At 35.0% G+C, this 18638-nt stretch overlaps 1 protein-coding gene across 1 annotated transcript in view; it reads left to right on the top strand.

Annotated features, from left to right (window-relative positions):
* EYS (eyes shut homolog) overlaps nt 1-18638 on the top strand; it is a 1629530-nt gene that overhangs the window by 1332538 nt on the left and 278354 nt on the right. The window contains 2 exon segments of the mRNA XM_036248740.1: nt 3016-3180; nt 14468-14621. Coding sequence (XP_036104633.1) covers nt 3016-3180; nt 14468-14621 — 319 coding nt within the window.

The following is an 18638-nucleotide window of genomic DNA, read 5'->3' as shown; positions in this document are numbered from 1 at the left end:
ATTGGGCATGTAAGAAGACAATCAAACTGTAGTACATTGTTATGAGAGAGAAGGAAGGAGAAAGTATAAATAAAAGTAAGTATTAAGTATTACAGAGATTGCTAGGCATACTAGCATTGATGAAGGATTTGCTAAGTAGGCCTAAAAACTTTGAAACACTGATCCAGGAAAATAAAGAGCCATTTAGGTAAATTTCTAGGAGTTAAAAATTGTGTGTAGAAGGACAGGAAATTAGTATATGTGCTACTATACAGCTTAAATCAAGTAGTTTGCTAATAGATAGATTATATTATTTGTATCTGACAATAAGAAGTTATCGATATAAGCAAGATGTTAAAAATAAACTTTATTTTACAACCCAGCATATAATGCTATAAGAAAAATGAAGTATCATATCTGAAAGCAGGATTTAACTAGCAAATACTCTTGATATAAAAAGGGGAAGCTTTTGAAGAGGAGATTTTGGAGACACGCTTTTGAGGACAGTGGTTTTGTAGAAAGCTCTCTGTGGACCTCACCCTTTACTCTCTCCCACTCATCACATATGACAGTGTTCGGGGGAGGCTAAAACAAGATCACTTGGTAGGGAACACTAGAGCAACAGGCATACATTCATACCTGAGAAAGGCAAAGCAGCCTCTGTGTGTGTGTGTGTGTGTGTGTGTGTGTGTGTGTGTGTGTGTTTTGGAGAGAGGAAGAGAAATAGAGAGAGAGAGAGAGAGAGAATGTTTGAAAATTAGCTATACCCCCACAGACAGTAGGACAGGATGTAGGTATGTTTACCATGAATTAGATATAGACCCCTCAGAGCAGAGATTTGGCCCAGAGTCATTGGTTTTCTAGTCAGCTGACGAAGACGTTAACAGTTCCCTCAGCTTGACTGAACTTTAGACAGACAGGCTTCTTCCTGATTCTAGGCCTCTGACCTCACTTTTCTTAGAGAATTCACTTTTATAAAACTTTCAATTATAAATTCTTTCTTTGGCTCCTTTGATATGTAAATCTTTCTGAAAGCTTTATGTTCGTTTCACCACCCAAGAATGTCTTTCTGCAGGACCTAGAGCCATTGTTGCTTTCAAAAGGAATCAAGGAAGTAGTGGCCCTGTCGCCCAGTCTCTGTGGGAGGGTAGGAGCCTGACGTCAAGGGGTGCCTTGCTCCAAGTGGTCAATTTCTTCCTGTAATGAACATCTGAGAGTGCTTATGTTTTGGAGGGTAAAGCCAACTAGCAACACAGGTAGCCTAGGATCCCCACACCTCAGCTCTTAAAAACTCTTAACACCTTTTGTTTTAGAGCAGTTGAGCAAAGACTGAATTCTGGCCTCTCTCCACTATTGCATTAGCTTTGAATAAAGTCTTTCTTGTCTTTCTTGCCTGTTTAACTTTATCCAGTGCAACTTTTTCTTTGACACAGGAAAGTGGCCGTCCACAGCAAGAGTCTGTCTATAATATGAAAAACCAGCGTAGCACCAAGTTAAAAGTGACAAGCCAAAGACAGGCTATAGCACAATTCCTAGGAATTGCAGTTGGCAAAGGGTTTCTCAAGATTCCACAAATCCTTATGAGTCATACAACCAGACTGAACAGTTTAACAACTAAACATAGAGGACACTCAGTTCAATTTGAATTTCAAATAAACAACCAGTAATGTTCTTAGTATGATTATGTTTCAAACATGGCATGAGATCTATTGTTGTTTATTTGAAAGTGAAATTTAACTGAGCATCCTCTATTTCATCTGACATTCCTACCATGAGAGAAACAGTCTATTTTAATCTTCTGCTATTCCCACAGAGCAAGAGGCCTGCTTACAGTGTTAATCACCGGCTCTGATAGCTCTGCTTCACTGTGTACACCTTGTCTTCTCCTGTTTGAAACTATAAGAGTCCCAAACAGCAGCTAGCCTGAAGGGGAGGGGGTAAGAAAGAAAAAAAAAGAACAGAAACCAGTCTCTTCCTGCCCCTCAAGACAGACAGCAGGTGTCAGGTACCCTACAGGCCTTGACTGGTGAAGGGGGGCAGAGATAACGTCCCTGTTGTGAGAGAGACAAAAAATAAAGTTTCATTTCCAACATCTTAGTAATATACCTGCTCAGTGTACCAAGTCCATAGGTCTGAATATATATATGAAAATAAAATAACTACTTTGAAAAATGTATCTCAAGAGTTTATGACATTGTTTAAAATATTAAGAATTATAAAAAGATAGTCCTAAAAAACATTAATAACCTTGCATATTATAGTAATACTCCTCATAAAATATCTTATATATCAGTGAAAAGCATTAAATCTTAATGACTATTAATAAAAAGATGTGACAATTTTCTAATCTTTTTGTGTCACAGTTTTTTACTTTTTTATGGAGGTGGAATTACATCAAATAAACTCCATCAATTTTAAGTGTATTATTTTGATGTCCAGCTATTTGTACCACAGAATACTTTAAGAATCTAATGAAAACCATTATTCCACATAGGAAGGGACACAGATTTTTGTTATACAATTTCAAGGTGTTTATTCACCTTTAAACTCATCCATGAACAAAAAATTAGATTCTTGCTTTGAGTCTTTTCCTCTAGACTGGTGGTCAATTATATGAGACAGTGACTTTACAAACTTATTGTACTCACATATCTAAATTTTTTAAAGTTGAGACTAAATAATATTTGCAAACATTAGTTTTTATCTTTTTATATGTAGATTTATTGATTTTTTTTTTTTTAAGAGGGAGAGAAAGGAAGAGGGAGAGAGAAATGGAAACATCGATGAGAGAACATCAGTTGGCTGTCTCCTGCACACCCTCTAGTGGGAGTCGAGCTCACAACCCAGGCATGTGCCCTACTAGAATCTAACCAGTGACCTCTGGTGCATGGAAGGATGCTCAATCCACTGAGCTGTACCAGCCAGGCTACTTTTTATCTTTTTCAATGAATGATAACTGATAATATTATGTTCTCATCTGCTTGATTAGCAATATAATATATCAAAATATATTAACATGACTTTTTTTTTTTTTAGATGCAGGTTTATTTTTTCCATTTTTCAATGGGAATTCCTATTTAGAATTGCCGTTTTTTGCAACCCTAAATGAGTGGAAGTTTGTCCTGGAGAAGGAACATAACAGAATTGTTACCATCTACTTGACTGTAAAAACAAACACTTTGAATGGGACCATTCTCTACAGTGAGTATTAAATGTGTGACCTCCTATATGTTATGTTTCTTTCTCAAATGTTAACCTATTGAATCAATGAATTGTTCATTTAATATTATGGGAAAACTTTTCTAGCCTAGTGCATGAAGCTTACCAAAAAGAAAAATCTTGTGAGTGTTTTTTTCTAGGTTTCTTTAAAAAAATATTTTTTTTATTGATTTTTAGAGAGAAAGGAAGGGAGAGGGAGAGACAGAAATATTGATCAGTTGCCTCCAGAATACACCCCCACCAGAACTGAGCCCACTACCTGGGCATGTGCCCTGACCTGACCGGAACAGAACCAGCGACCTTGCAGTGCACAGGACGACATTCAACCAACTGAGCCACATAGGCCAGGGCTCTAGTTTTCTTTAGAAGAATCTTGAATTTATGAGACATTCAATGCAATGTGTCTTACAAGCAGGCTCTGAACCAGCAAGGAAGAATACACCAAGCATGTGGGTTTGATGGCTTGTAGTTATAGCAGTAAAACATAAACACTACAAATGTTTCAAAGCATTTTTGTTAAATACATTTTTTATTGATTTTTAGAGAGAGAGGAAGGGAGAGGGACAGAGAGAGAGACGGCAACAGTGATATGAAATCAAAATGTCAATCTGCTGCCTCCTGCACACCTCCTACAGGGGATCAAGCTGCAGTCCTGGGGATGTGCCCTGACGGGAATCAACCGACAACATTTCAGTGCATGCGACAACACCCATTCAACTGAGAGCCACACCCGCCAGGGCCAGAGCATATTTTTATAATATAAATCATTAAATATGAATTACATTCAATTTATTATCCAACATGCTCACAAGGATCTCTGTAACCAGAATTTATGGGTCTCTTTCTTCTATGGCCGAACATCACTAAAATGTATTACTTGCAGTATTCCAAATGTGACAATTGTCTTATCTCTTTTGAAATGAACGCACAACAGTTTTAACAATTTCTTATATTGGAGGTGTAATGTCTTCTTGGATAAATTGTCTACTTCTGGGCAACTCATTATTTCTCAAATCATTTTATCCTCTACTTTGAAGAATTTTGCAAAACCAATTCATCATTCTGTACTTTCTAAACAAATTAAAACCTTTTTATTGTTTGACTTTGAGGAAAATGCTCAAAAGAATCATTTTTGGAAAACTGGGTACATCAGAAGTTTTAAACATTAAGTTAAAACTGAGAACTTATGTTATATTTTGGAATGAAACTAACTTGTCAGAACTAGGCCAGCATTATTTATTTCCCGGGAATGTAAGCACCCATGTTTAAATGATGGCTTTAGAATGTCTGATTTATTTATGCTAAAAGAGAAAGAGAAGAAGAGATTTAAGAAAGGAAAACTTGTTTTTATATTCAAAACTTAAATGGTGGCAGACAACCATGAAATTTGGAGGTAATGGTGCATTTCAGGGGAAACAAAACAAAACTGAACAGAACAAAAGACACAAACATAATAATTTAAAGCCACAAAGCAAAATGATTTTCTGGCTCTGCAATTTTTTAAGTCATATAGAATCGGAAGATATTTCCTTGTGGAAAGTGAGCTTTTACCAACTATAAACAGTTCTTAGCCAAAGAAGCAGCCAACCTCTGGGAATTCTCCTTCCCTGGGCCCTCGCTCCTGGCTCATGCCCACACTGCCACTCAACGTGCCAAAGAAATACATGCCAAGCATATATATACGCTGCTCAAGTGGTTTTTTCATTTAAACCAATAAAAAAAACAAACTGATATTAGTACCATAGGATTATTTTTGCCTTTCATATCCATTGACCTACTAAAAAATTAAACTAGAAATTGTTAGTAAAACAAACGGTGCCATTGTAATGATTACCTAACCCTGGCCTTGTCTTATGTAATTGTTGTTTTCAGAGCGCTGGATACATCAAGGCTGTCTACTCATGGGAGTTTCATAGCCTGTGAATGGAGAAAATAGTTTTGTCTGTAAAGCATTTCATTTGTTCGTTTGTAAAGTGGTCATTCAGTCCTACACTGCTGGGAATAGCCCAGTGGACTGTTTCGTGAGATTGCTGCTCTTACTCCTCTCGAAATTTGCCAGACTCATAGAATCCTCACAACAGGTGGACACAAAGACTTTTGTGATTCAGTTAGACACCCACAGTTTTTCAAAGGTGTCCCTTAACTTCACTTATGGCTAATTTTCTCTCCTTTGAAATTAGTATATTATATGTAGAACCAATTAAAAGCAGTGAGGAAATTAAAATGGATGTTTCACTTTAGAGTCTAGATTGGTTTTGTGTGTGTGTGTGTCTGGTTTGGCTTATTGGTTTTTCAATTTTGCCATTTTTTCCATTCCTGAACCTTTCAGTAAAAACTCAATTCCATTCTACAAACATTTATTGAACATTTTTATTTTGTATCATCAAATATTAAAGGGAAAAGAATCGCAGGTTGTAAGCCAATGTCAGCTTTGAATTATATTCCTAGTTCAAAACCATGGATTTATCTTCTCTCAATTTGCCGCACCAACTAATTGATGTTGAAAGGAAAAAAGAAAAAAAAAAGGAAGATAAAACTTGAATCCTTATGGGGTTATCATAAAAATCCTTAGAAAAGATAGTTTGAAAAAGAATGCTCTGTGGGAAAGAGACAGCTCTGAGAACAGCAGTCAAGATGAAAAGCAGGCTTCTTGAATCTGCCACTGAACTAATTCAGGATTCTGGGACCCAGGCAAAGGCACTACTAATAGGTCACAGGAGATGGGATGAGACCACACAAAACTCTTGAGGTGCACTTTCAGAAAATGAGCTCTGTGCGGCAAGCAGTATCAATCAGGAGGTTTTGTCATGGGATGTGTTACCATGCAGTTGAATCCATTCTGTGCTGCTGCTTTGAAAAGAAATAAGCATGCCCTCTGGAAGTATGTGATCTTCGAGAATTAGGAGCAGACATCTGACCAAGTTACAGGAGGCAAATTACATGAACAACCCCAGTGGGTGAACGGGATTCAGAAGCAATCTTTAGATTATTTTATGTGTGTGTTTAAGAATGAAAGTAAAAGAAGTACCGGTCTTAGGTATTTATTCCAGGTAGGAACTGACAGAACAAGTGGGATTATTGGGCCCTCCCTTTTTGTGCATTTAGTTGGGGCTAAAAGAAGAGATTTCTGATATTGCTGAAGAAAACAAATTCAATCTAAAGAATCAAACATCTGCCTTTCTCCATAAAATGATTCTCAGCAGAATACACATCTTCACTAAATACTTATGCCAAGGCCCAGGAAGTCCCATAGTATTTCCTGACATCATAATAAAAAGCATCGTTTCTTTTTTTTTATCCTAACTCGAGGACATTTTTTAGTTTTTTTGTTCGGATAGAGTGGGAGGGAGAGAGAGGAAGAGAAAGAGAGAGAGAAACATCGACGTGAAAGGGACACATCGAGTGGTTGCCACCCGCACAACCCAACCAGGGCTGGGGACAAACTGCAACTGAGGTACGTGCCCTTAGCAGGAACCGAACCCGGGTCTCTCTGGACTGCAGGTGATGCTCTAACCGCTGAGCCAAACTGGCCAGGGCAAAAACATCGTTTCTTATAGAAAAAAACCTTTGCTATTGCAAATAAGAAGGGTATTAATGCTAAGTAAAATAAGTCAGATAGAAAAAGGCAAATATCACACAATTTCACTTATATGTGGAATCTGAAAACCAAAATAAACAAGCAAAATTGAAACAGACTCATATACAAAGAACACATTGAGAGTTAACAGAGGGGAGGGGGCTTGGGGATTGGTGAAAAAGGTTAAGGGATTAAGTACTTATTGGTAGTTACAGAATAGTCAAGGGATGTAAAGTACCAAATAGGGAAAATAGTCAATAATATTGTAATAATTATGTATGGTGCCCGGTGGGTACTAGAAATATTGGGGGGGGTCACTTTATAAAGTATATGGTTGTCTAACCAAATTGTCTAACCTACGATGTACACCTGAAACTAAGACAAAATAATACTGAATGTAAACTGTAATAAAAAATATAACTTTTTAAAAAGTGTGCTCAGTTATTGCAATGAATTTTACAATGCCCACCATAAAACTTTGGGGTATCTTTGTCCTATCTTAATAGCTCCGATGGAGCTTGCTCCAGATGAATATGGGAGGAAATGGGGTTGACAGCATGGATGATCAATCATACATTGCCATTCAGTAGATATGTAGAGATTGCTTTTTATTTTATCTTATCTTTTTTATGACAGCAAATGTCAAATTCCACAAATGTTAACTGAGTGCCTAGAAAGTGCACCACACTCTGCTAGGCACTGTGAATACAGTGATGAACATGAGAGGATGTGCTTCCCATGTCCCCCCATTTAATGGAGAGATACACTGTACATGATTCTATGAGAAAGCTGACCACAGTAGGTCTCATAATAGGAGCATCAGTTAAGAGCTGGGGCTGAGTAGAGAGATTGCTTATACCGGGAATCTGTGCTTACATGTCTTCACTAAATAGGGAACACCTCATACTCCAGACTTGTGTTTTGCCTCTGTGTTCCACCAACCCCTCAGTACTCTTCCCTTGCCCAGTATAGAGTAAGCACTTGATTAGCTCAGTTCTTAAAGCTCTGTTTGTGAGGTACTCAACTTCGATGGTTGTGATGAAAAATTGGTAGGTATTGAGACTTTATTTTAGGAAATTCTTCCATTAAACGTTGTTATACTTTCTCCCCCTGTTAAGTAGGAAGAAAAGAGGTACGGATTTCAAGGGTTTAGTCAATATGTAAATTAAATCAAAGATCATTTTTTTTTTCCTGAGTCTACTTGATCAGGAGCAGAACAGGGTGGCAAATTTTTCTGTAATGGCCAGAGAGTAAATCATTTTGCAGGTCCATGCATTCTCAATCACAACTGCTCAACTCCGCCAGGTATAGCAGCCATAGAAAAAAATAAATGAATGAATGGGACTGTGCTCCCCAAAAAAACTTTACTTACAAAACCAGACAATGGCAGATTTTGGCCCATGGACCCCTGACCTAGAATGATGTGATTCATTAAACTTGTCTTGAAATAGAACAATTGTGTTAAGAACAATTAGACCCTATTTCTGTGACTGAAATTTATGAAGAAATTAGTCAGTAAGAGATACAACTCTGCTTCTGATGTAATTATATCAGGGAATGTAACCTAGTGAGGACCAAGCTTGCTTCTGGGGGGCAGAGGCAGGCACAAAAACAAAATGAACTCAGTCAACAATGGAAATGGCTGCCATGACCATCTCAAGAACAGTATAATCCAGTGATTAAGAAAATGACTTGAGCCCTGCTGGTGTGGCTCAGTGGTTGAGCATCAACCCATGCACCAAGAGGTCGCCAGTTCGATTCCCAGTCAGGGCACATGTCCAGGTTGTGGACCAAATCCCTAGTGGGGGGCATGCAGGAGGCGGCCAATCAATGTTCTCTTTATGAGTGATTCTATCTCTCTCTCCCTCTCCCTTCCTCTCTCTCTAAAATCAATGAAGAAAAAAAATTGAAAAAAATAAAATCAATAAAGAAAGAAAATGACTGGAGCTGGACTCCACCTTTTAGGCATGTTACTCAATGTCTCTGGGCCTCAGTTTCTGTAAAATGGAGTAATATTAACAATAATGTTACTAAAGGTATCAAAGGGTTGTTATAAGGATTGAGAGATACAACATAGTCATTGTGCTTAAAACAGTGTTTGGCATGTAGCAATATGAAGCAGGTACTAAAAATCTTACTCAGATGATGCTTTAATCCTCCTCCCTTATAACTTGCCTGGTAGGGGACTTTTTGGAATTAGAGGCCCAGGATACTGTATTTTTGTCTGAAATATATCATTACTGTTACATCCATTTGGTAGACGCATCTATTCAAGGAAAGAATAATTAGACTATAAAAAATCCTGGATTTATAAATGTCAGAGTAGTGGGACAGACGATTGGTGCAACTTTTTTTGTTTTCATTTTATCCATTTCATCCAAATGAAGAGGATTCATTGCCTCTAAGAGATTTGTATTACAGGTTTTTTTTATAGATTAAGAAAAATTAACAGGCTAGGAAAAATTAAAATATGCTCTTTATCAATTTTAGAAACTGGCCCAGAAGCCATTCTGTGTCAGCTTGTAGTAAACATGTGCCAATAATTAATTATGCATGCCAGACTGACACCACAATCCTTCAGTTCTCCGTAGAGGTTCTCTGCTCGCCATTCTTCCACTGACTGACAGCTCATCCTAACCATATCCTTAGTATGTGTTATTGCTCATGCTGCCTGTTACTCTGAGATGTCTTTTAACCATGTGCAGCTGCTGCTAAGGTTGCTACTGAGGTTACTGCTACTATACACAAATACAACCCTTTAAGGAGATCCAGGAAACAGGAGTTCTAACACTGCTGCAAAGCACATGTATTCAATAGGGAACTCAATGCAGGCTCAGAGAACAGTCCATGTCACACGCCACAAAGGTGGCCCCAGGAATGAAGAGATCATACAAGCACTGCTGTAGGCAGATCGAAATGTCAGTAGGTGACTTAAATGTCAGACAAGGATAGACTTGAACCCAAGTCAGTGTGAGCTAACTGTACAATTTGGGTAAATCTGTGAACCTTTCTGTATTTTAGTTTGACTGTAAATAATGCAAATATAATTTTTATTATCAAGTTCACATGGTTTGAAAAATGTACATAGAAGTGTTTTGAAAAATACAAAGTGTTACACAAATGTATGGTTTTATTTCTTTTATGAACAGTGATAGAAATCTATATTATGGGAGTTTAGCCACTATATATGTGATTTATTATTATATATTATCTGTTTTAATTACTATCCATTTTATAAGGAATGATGTTGAACTTCATTTTAACTCAAATTGATGACCAACTGACTCTCTTCTGACTGTTTATTTATATAGGATCCCAAATCAAATTGTCATTGATGTTTGGGAACAGTCATTTCAATAGTTCAAATGAAGAAAATACCCAATTCTAATGGAAATGGTAAACCATGTAGTCATATAAATCATGAATACTCTATCTTCAGTATTTCAATGAAGTGAGAAGTATCATGCTTAGAAAATTTCAGATCTACAACCCAATGCAATACCCAAGCAAACCAAAATTTTTAAAAAGTTGCCTAGGATATCATTCTTTCCATCTTTCTGCATTACTTCATTATTATTTTTTTCTTATGAGACTAGTAATTTATATTCTATACAGAGTGGGGCAAACATAGGTTTATAGTTTTTATATGAAAACATAGTACAATAATTAATAAATAACAATATAAGAATAAATTGTTTCATGTACTCTCAACTGTAAACCTATGTTTGCCCTACCCTGTATAAATATACTATATATAAATTTCAGACTCATAATTATAGGATTTTCTCTCTAAAGTGCTATGATATCTAGAAACTAGAGTCTATTGTTTTGCAAGTAGTTAATGCTCTTTATTGTTCTAAGCAACATTTTTTAAATTTAATAAATCTCAAATCAAGAGGTACAATCAATGATTTCATTATGATAAATAGAATTTGAGAATGATAGATATTATAGAGTTTCAAAACATTTTCTGGATAAGTATCCAGAAAACTCACAACATAAATGATTTCTTGAAAAAATTATTACACAGTCTAAAAGCATAAAGAATTATTTCTAAAAAAGGGTAGGTTCACACTTCTTCACTAATGTATCATCAAGCATCTTTTCAGCGAAACAACCAAATGACTCCTTCAATGGCTTGATAATGAGCTCTTCTAGAGTTTTCAAGTCCTGTCCTAAGGCAGTGCAAATTGGAATATTGTGGAAAGCACACACTGGTTTTTCATTTGTTGTATATATGTGTGTGTGTGTACATATATGTATGTAGAATAGTTTATTCTTGTATTATTTATTAATTATTTTATCATACGAACAACTGTAAACCAACTTTTGCCCCACAGTGTGTGTGTGGGTGGGTGTGTGTATGTCAGAGAGAAAAACATTAACTTTTGCTTGCTGTCTTTGGGTTTAATGAACAATGGTGAACTAAAGTTAATGTAGCATGTGGAACCCATAAAGCTAATAGAAAAATATACATCTATCCAAGAGTAGTCATTGCTTATAATTTTCTTCTGTAGTTCTATTTTGAAAATCATGTATTTCCTTTGTTTTACTATTGCCACTAAGTTTTCAATTCTAAAATCAAAGTATTTCCATTATAATTGTATTTGAAAATATAAGGTCTTTAGTACTATTTGTGAAAAGCAAAGAATTCCTCCTGTTTACTTTTAGCATTTCTCTTACTACAGGATCTAGGTTTTATAATACAAAGTCAATTGATTCAAAAGTAAAAAAGTCAATCAAACAATATGACCTATATTCCCTGAAGTGAATCATTTGCTATTGAATCATGTAAATACATCAGTAGCCATAGGTCTTCCCTACCTACTGTCACATATTTTCTGCAAAATGCTTTGAAGTCATTTAAAAGTGTTATTATACAAACAAGAAATAACTTAGTAATAGAATAAATAGTATGGGGAATTGAAAACTATTACTATATAGCAGACTATAGAGAGAACTAAGCTTAGTTGTTTATTTTCATCTTTATCCCCATTACCTTTATTAAAGCAACCTAATCATGTATTATATTATAGGGTAGCACTGTTTTATAATGGAATTTTGCTATATTTGAATAAAACTATTCATCCCTATCGTTGATCTTCCTTTAAAAATAATTTATTCTTGCACGGTAATGACACCTCATTTAATGTGTATCATCAATTTTACAAATTCAGTTTTTAAAGCTTTGAAAAACAAGCCTTGTACATATGGCACAACCATCTGACCTAAATGGTCAGCTCTGTTCTACTCTATTCTGTCTATTGTATTTCTAAGTCTTATCTAAAAAAATATGAGTCTGAAATGGTAACATTTCACAATTTATAAAAATATTAAATATTAGGAACTTCTAAGTAAAAATGGTGAGAGGGAGCAGGATAACAGAATGTTCCTTAGTACATAACAAAATAAATCACCTTCCTCTTCCTCTCCTGGATGGATGTGGGGGGAGAACAAGCCAACAATTCAGGAATGAAGAACAACTTTATGCCATTTTATGATAGAAGCTTTTCTGTATCCCAGGAGAGAAAACACAAGATGCTGGTACAAAGTTTGGTGTTTCTAAATGTGCTCCCATTGGCCCCAAGACCCTCTCCCAACTTAAAAAAGTCAAAAGTAATACAATAAATTATTAATTAAACTCTCAAGTTCAGAGAAAAACTAAGAAATTGAATCGAAAGTCATGGGGAAACTGAGGAAAACACTAAAGAGCAGAAGTCAAAAAAAAAAAAAATTGCTAATGGATCTCAGGAGAGGCAGAAAGGTGAAGATACATTTCCCTCTGCCAGGCATGGGCTAATTTGGGATTTTGTCCTCCAAAGTGTGAGGAAAACATGGATGGGTTGAGTGGACTTTAGTAAAGAAGAAAAGGAGAATCTCAAAAGAGTAATTTTCAACCATTTATATGATGGTCTTTGCAACTTATATATTATTATTAAATCTTTAATGCTCTTGTTTTATACAATAGATAATGTAAAAATGCTAAGTATAATCACAAATGAAACAATTGATAAATTGACCTACACTAAAATTAAGAATTTATGTTCATCAAAACTCATCCTTCAGAGATTGACAAGACAGTCTACCGAACTGGAGAAGATATTTTCAATATATATGGCTTACAAAGCTCTTGTATCCTATACACATACATATATATGTATATAAACATAGATATTAAATATATACATTGATATAACTCTGTAATCAATAAGGGAAAAAACAACCAAATAGAAATATGGCCTAATAGAAACACAAACTGACATTTCACAAAAAAGGGGTATCAAAATAGCCACAGAATATGAAAATATGTTCAACTTCCCTAATATGAAGAAAATTAAAGCTATAATAGTAAACACTGAATAGTTAAAATCTACAAGGTGACCATCCCAAGTGATGGTAGAAACTGTAACTCTTATACATGCTGCTGCTAAGAAGTTAAATTGAAACGTTATTTTGGAAAACTGGCAATAGCTACTAAATTAATCATATTCATACTCATAGAACAGTTCAGCTCCTAGTTACATACAGAACAGAGGCCCATGCACTTCAACACATGAGACACATATAAGGTTGTCATAGCAGCATTATGAATAATAACCAAAAACTGGGAGGGGTGGCTACCTATAGAAAAAGGAATAACCAAATTGTGAATATTTGTTTGATAGAATATTGAAGCAATGAAAATTAATAAACTGTAGCATGAATGCTATTTCTCAAACATAATATTGAGCAAAACCAAATAGACACAAAATAATAGATAGAGTATGACCCACTAATATGAAGATTAAAATCAAGCAAAAGTAATCCTAGCTGTTAAATGTCAGGATTATGGTTATTGTTGTTGGAAGATAGAAAGAAGTAGTAATTGATAGGACTCCTGACAATGTAAATAATGTTCTTTTTCTTAAATTGATGGTGTCTGCATGAGCAAATTCACTTTGTAATAATTTACTGGGCTGTATGCTTAAAATCTGCGATTTTTCTGTATGAGTGATATTCCAATCAAGAATGTTTATAAAAGAAATTTATGTACTTACATGGAAAGATGTCTAAAATGTATTGGTAAGTGAAAAGGAAAAGATGAATAGAGCTATTGTTACATTATTTCATTACTTTTAAAAATAAAATGAAGCTATAAAAATATGTGTATGTGGATATGTAAATGATAGAAAACAATACATCAAAGTGACAAAGGATGGGCTGGAGGAAGGGAGAAGGTTTATTTTTTTCTTTAGAATTCATCATTTTTGTTTTAATGAAAGACACATTAAAATTAAAATATAAATAATAATAATAAGTCAAATTATTCACTATTCAATTGGTGCCAGGCATTTTTTATTTAATTATCACAGCACTTCTAATAATCAGTTGCTCTCATTATCCCATTATAATGTATGAGGAAAGTGAAGCTCAAAATAGTTGTCATCTACTATCAGTAAAGAGTCAGAAGAAAATATCTCATGTCAAGTTAACGCTGTTAACATCATGCTATTTTTGGCCTGTAGAAAATAATGTGTATTTCTAATATAGTACTGTTACATTGAATAATTATCTAATAACACTCCTGTGATCTCACCAAATCATAACTCCTAGAGGGCAAAAATTTGTGCATTGAATGAATAATTGTTATTCATTCTCCTGAATACAGTAAATCTACATTTCTCACTAATGTATGTAATTTTGTTCTTAAAGGTAGTGAGAAAAATTTTGGACAACAATTTCTTCATTTACTTCTTGTGGAAGGAAGGCCCACGGTTAAATATAAATGTGGAAGTTCCCAAAATAGCTTGACTCTTTCTGCTAATTACAGCATCGACACAAATGCCTTCGTCCCTATCACCATACGGTAAGTACTCCACAGTAGTTCTTTGAATTCTAGTGCTGTGCCTTCTTTTCTTAATGTTATTTATATGTATAATAGTCACCCAAATACAGAAAGACAAAAAGCGTCATCTGAAAATTGCTTTGCTAATCTTTTTTTTCAGTTTGGTGGAGGATTAGTGGACATTTGGTCCCCTCCAAAACATCCACAGAGACATTGGGTCCATGCCAAAAGATCCTTGAATGTTGGTTCTGTCCAAAACATGCATAGTTAATATAAATCTTACTTTTTGCAAAATTCCAGCCCCAACCCACCTGCCTAATCCATGTGTCATTGCCAGTTAGGTTACGGAGGCAAGAAGGGTTCTTGTTGACTGTGTAGCTGCAACACAATTTTTAGACCCATAACACATGATAGTATTTTTTTATATATTAATCCTGTAAACTACAGGTATACATAAATGTTATGGGAAATATGAACCAAGGACTAGATGTCTCATCTCAGTAGATGTTTTAGACAAGACCAAATGTCCTGCAAAGTAGTGGAATAAACTACAAATTAAACTAAGATACATAATTTGATACAATCAAATTGTACACCAAAGGAATCAATTTTTTAAAAATATTATGAAACAAATAAATGACTGAAAGAGTCCAGTTGTTCAGTTCAAGTTAACATGTAGTTCAATTGATTAATAATATCTCTTGAGTGGAAAGAGTACAGCTGTTAGGTATTGGAGGGAGGGGGTGTTGACTATGCACAGAAAAAGGAGATCCAGTAGGATAAAAAACTGCATATTACATGGAAAAATGTTTCTAAATCATATAAAATTTCGGAAGGCAGTCTTGAAATTAGTTCATGCTTCAGAATAAGGACATCCGGCTAAATGCAGTGTTCACATCCCAAGGGCATTACCGAACGAAATTTTCACATAGCAGCCAAGAATTTAAAATTCTTCATCAGTATAGCAATCTAGCAATAATGGTCTCTAAAGTTACTCTATCTCAGTTAAAAGAACATATTGTGTCTGAGTTTACATGTTTTTTGTGTGTGTGTGTTTTTTTTAATCCTCACCCGAGGACATTTTTCCATTTTTTGTTCAGGTAGAGTGAGAGGGAGAGAGAGGAACAGAGAGAGAGAGAGAAACATCGATGCGAAAGGAACACATCGAGTGGCTGCCACCCGCACGACCCAACCAGTGCCGGGGACAAACTGCAACCGAGGTACGCACCCTTAGCGGGAACCAAACTGGGTCTCTCAGGACCGCAGGCCGACGCTCTAACCGCTGAGCCAAACCGGCCAGGGCTGAGATTACATGTTATATAACAATTGGATCAATTGGTCTGGTCAGCAGGAATCTTAGCTAACTTATGAAGGTTATATAAATCAAATAAACTTGTCCAGGGTCTGCATCGATCTGAAAATGAAATCAAGGAAATTGACACCAATCTGAAAATGGAAACTCATTATAAAGGCAGGGACAGTATCTTACTCATATTTAATGCACTTAGCCAGGGTATCAGAAGATAAGTTGCTCAGTAAATGTTTGAATAAAGGAAAAGATGAAAATATCTAAACTGAGAACTTCAGTTGATTATGACAAGAAGGCAATGCAACTACCCTAAAGTAAAGACATTATTATTCATAAATTAGGCATACCCTTTTGAAACACTAAGTTTGGTACAGAGAAAACAAACTTTCCAAGCAATGGGCTTACTCCAATTTCAATCATCTGTTACAAAGGTTAGCAGTTCATCTCCCCCAAAAAGAAGAAAATGAGAATTTGAATAACTTAGAAAACAATTTAAATTAGGGTTCTATTAATAATGTCATAATTTCAAATAATAATTTTAAACAGCAGTACATTTAATTACATGTGACATAATTTCTCATTTTGGCCAAACTTTCTTAAAGGCATGATTTTATTATTTTTTGCCTGTAAGTAACGATTACCTAATTGGGCAGTCCTCACATGAACCACTCAAATCCTTACATAGCCTGAAGTGAAAAGCATCCTATAAAAAATATTGATGCTTTTAGTAAAACTGAAAACCAAGGGCATTTTATCCAAAATTTAGAAAGTAAAAAACAAGTATCTCTACTGATACAAAAATGAAAATCTGCTTTATCTTTGAGGCAAAATCCTATAAGTCCTCAAGGTGACAATAGGTTACATTAAAGACTGACCCTGCAACTGTATTATATATTGTTATTACATGTTATATAAATAATTTAAATTCATACAAGAAACATCTATTATTTAAATTTATGTAGTAAATTTAATTAATTTCAGAATTTTTGAGTGTCCATTTGCTAAGCACTCTCTCAATATGTCTTTTTTGTTTTCCTGGCTGATTTCTTTTAGCTATTTCACCAAGCCCCTCAACCCACCTCCTCCCTGAGAGTTGTTGGTTGGTCTGTTCTCTATATGTTAGATTGTTCCTATTTTGTTTGTTTATTTTGTTTATTTGATTCCACATATAAATGAAATTATATGGTATTTGTCTTTGACTTTCTTAATTCACTTAGCATAATAGCCTCTAGATCTATCCATATTGTCATGAAAGATACGGTTTCCCTTTTCTTTATAGCTGAGTAGTATTCCATTGTGTAAATGTACCACAGCATTTTCAGCCACTCATCTACTGATAGGCATTTGGACTGCTTCCAAATCTTGGCTATTGTAAATAGGACTGCAGTGAACATAGGGGTGCATATATTCTTTCAAACCAGTGTTTCGGGTTTCTTCAGATATATTCCCAGAAGTGGAATCACTGAGTCATAAGGAAGTTGAATATTTAACTTTTCGAGATAACTCCATATTGTTTTCCACAGTGACTGCATCAGTCTGCATTCCCACCAACAGTGCATGAAGGTTCCCTTTTCTCCACTTTTCTCCTGGACAGCACTGGTAATTTGTAGATTTATTGATGATAGCCATTCTGACAGGTGTGAGGTGATATCTCATTGTGCTTTTAATTTTTATTGCTCTAATGATTAGTGATGTTGAACATCTTTTCATACGTTTCCTGGTCTTCTTTGGAGAAGTGTCTGTTCAGGTCCTTTGACCATTTTTTAATTAGATTGCTTGTTTTTGGTGTTGAATTATTTGAGTTCTTTATAAATTTTGGATATTAACCCCTTACCTAATGTTCTCCCACTTAGTGGGTTATCTCTTTATTTTATTGATGGTTTCTCTTGCTGTGCAAAAACGTTTTCATTTGATGTAGTCCTATTTTTTATTTACTCTTTTGTTTCCATTGCCCATGAAGATCTATCAGGAAAAAATATTACTATGACAAACGTCCATGATTTTATTGACTGTTTTCTTCAAGGATTTTTATGGTTGTGAGTTTCACATTTAAGTCTTTAGTCCACTTTGAGTTTATTCTTGTGTATGGTGTAAGGAGGTGGTCTAGTTTCATTTTTTTTAACTCATGCTGTTGAGCTTCCTCAAGATCATGGCTCTGAACTCTATCTCTGAAAATTTTGCAGGTATATGTACAATTTCCCCAGCACCATTTATTGAATAGACTGTCTTTATTTACCCCATTGTATATTCTTGCCTCCTTTGTAAAATATCAATTGACCATAAAAGTATGGGTTTATTTCTGGGCTATCTATTTTGTTCCACTGATCTATATGTTGTTATGCCAGTACTATGCTGTTTTGATTACTATGGTTTTGTAGTATTATTTAATATCAGGTAGTATGATACATCCAACTTTGTTTTTATTTCTCAAGATTGCTGAGGCCTTTTGAGAACTTCTGTGGTTCCATATAAATTTTTGAAATATTTGTTCTAGTTCTGTAAAATACACCATTGGTATCTTGATAAGAATTGCACTGAATATATAGATTGCTTTGGGTAGTATGGACATTTTTAAAATGTTAGTTCTTTCTGTCCACAAGCATGGGATATGCTTCCACTAATTTATATCTTCCTCAATCTCTTTTTTAAGTATCTCATCATTTTCTGAGTATAGATCTTTCACCTCTTTGGTTAATTTATTTCTGTGTATTTTATTTTATTTTTTGTAA

This window comes from Molossus molossus, unplaced genomic scaffold, assembly GCF_014108415.1.
Source record: "Molossus molossus isolate mMolMol1 unplaced genomic scaffold, mMolMol1.p scaffold_m16_p_8, whole genome shotgun sequence".
NCBI lineage: Eukaryota > Metazoa > Chordata > Mammalia > Chiroptera > Molossidae > Molossus > Molossus molossus.
Note: the sequence above shows the minus strand (reverse complement) of the source record. Positions and strands in the feature narration are given on the sequence as shown.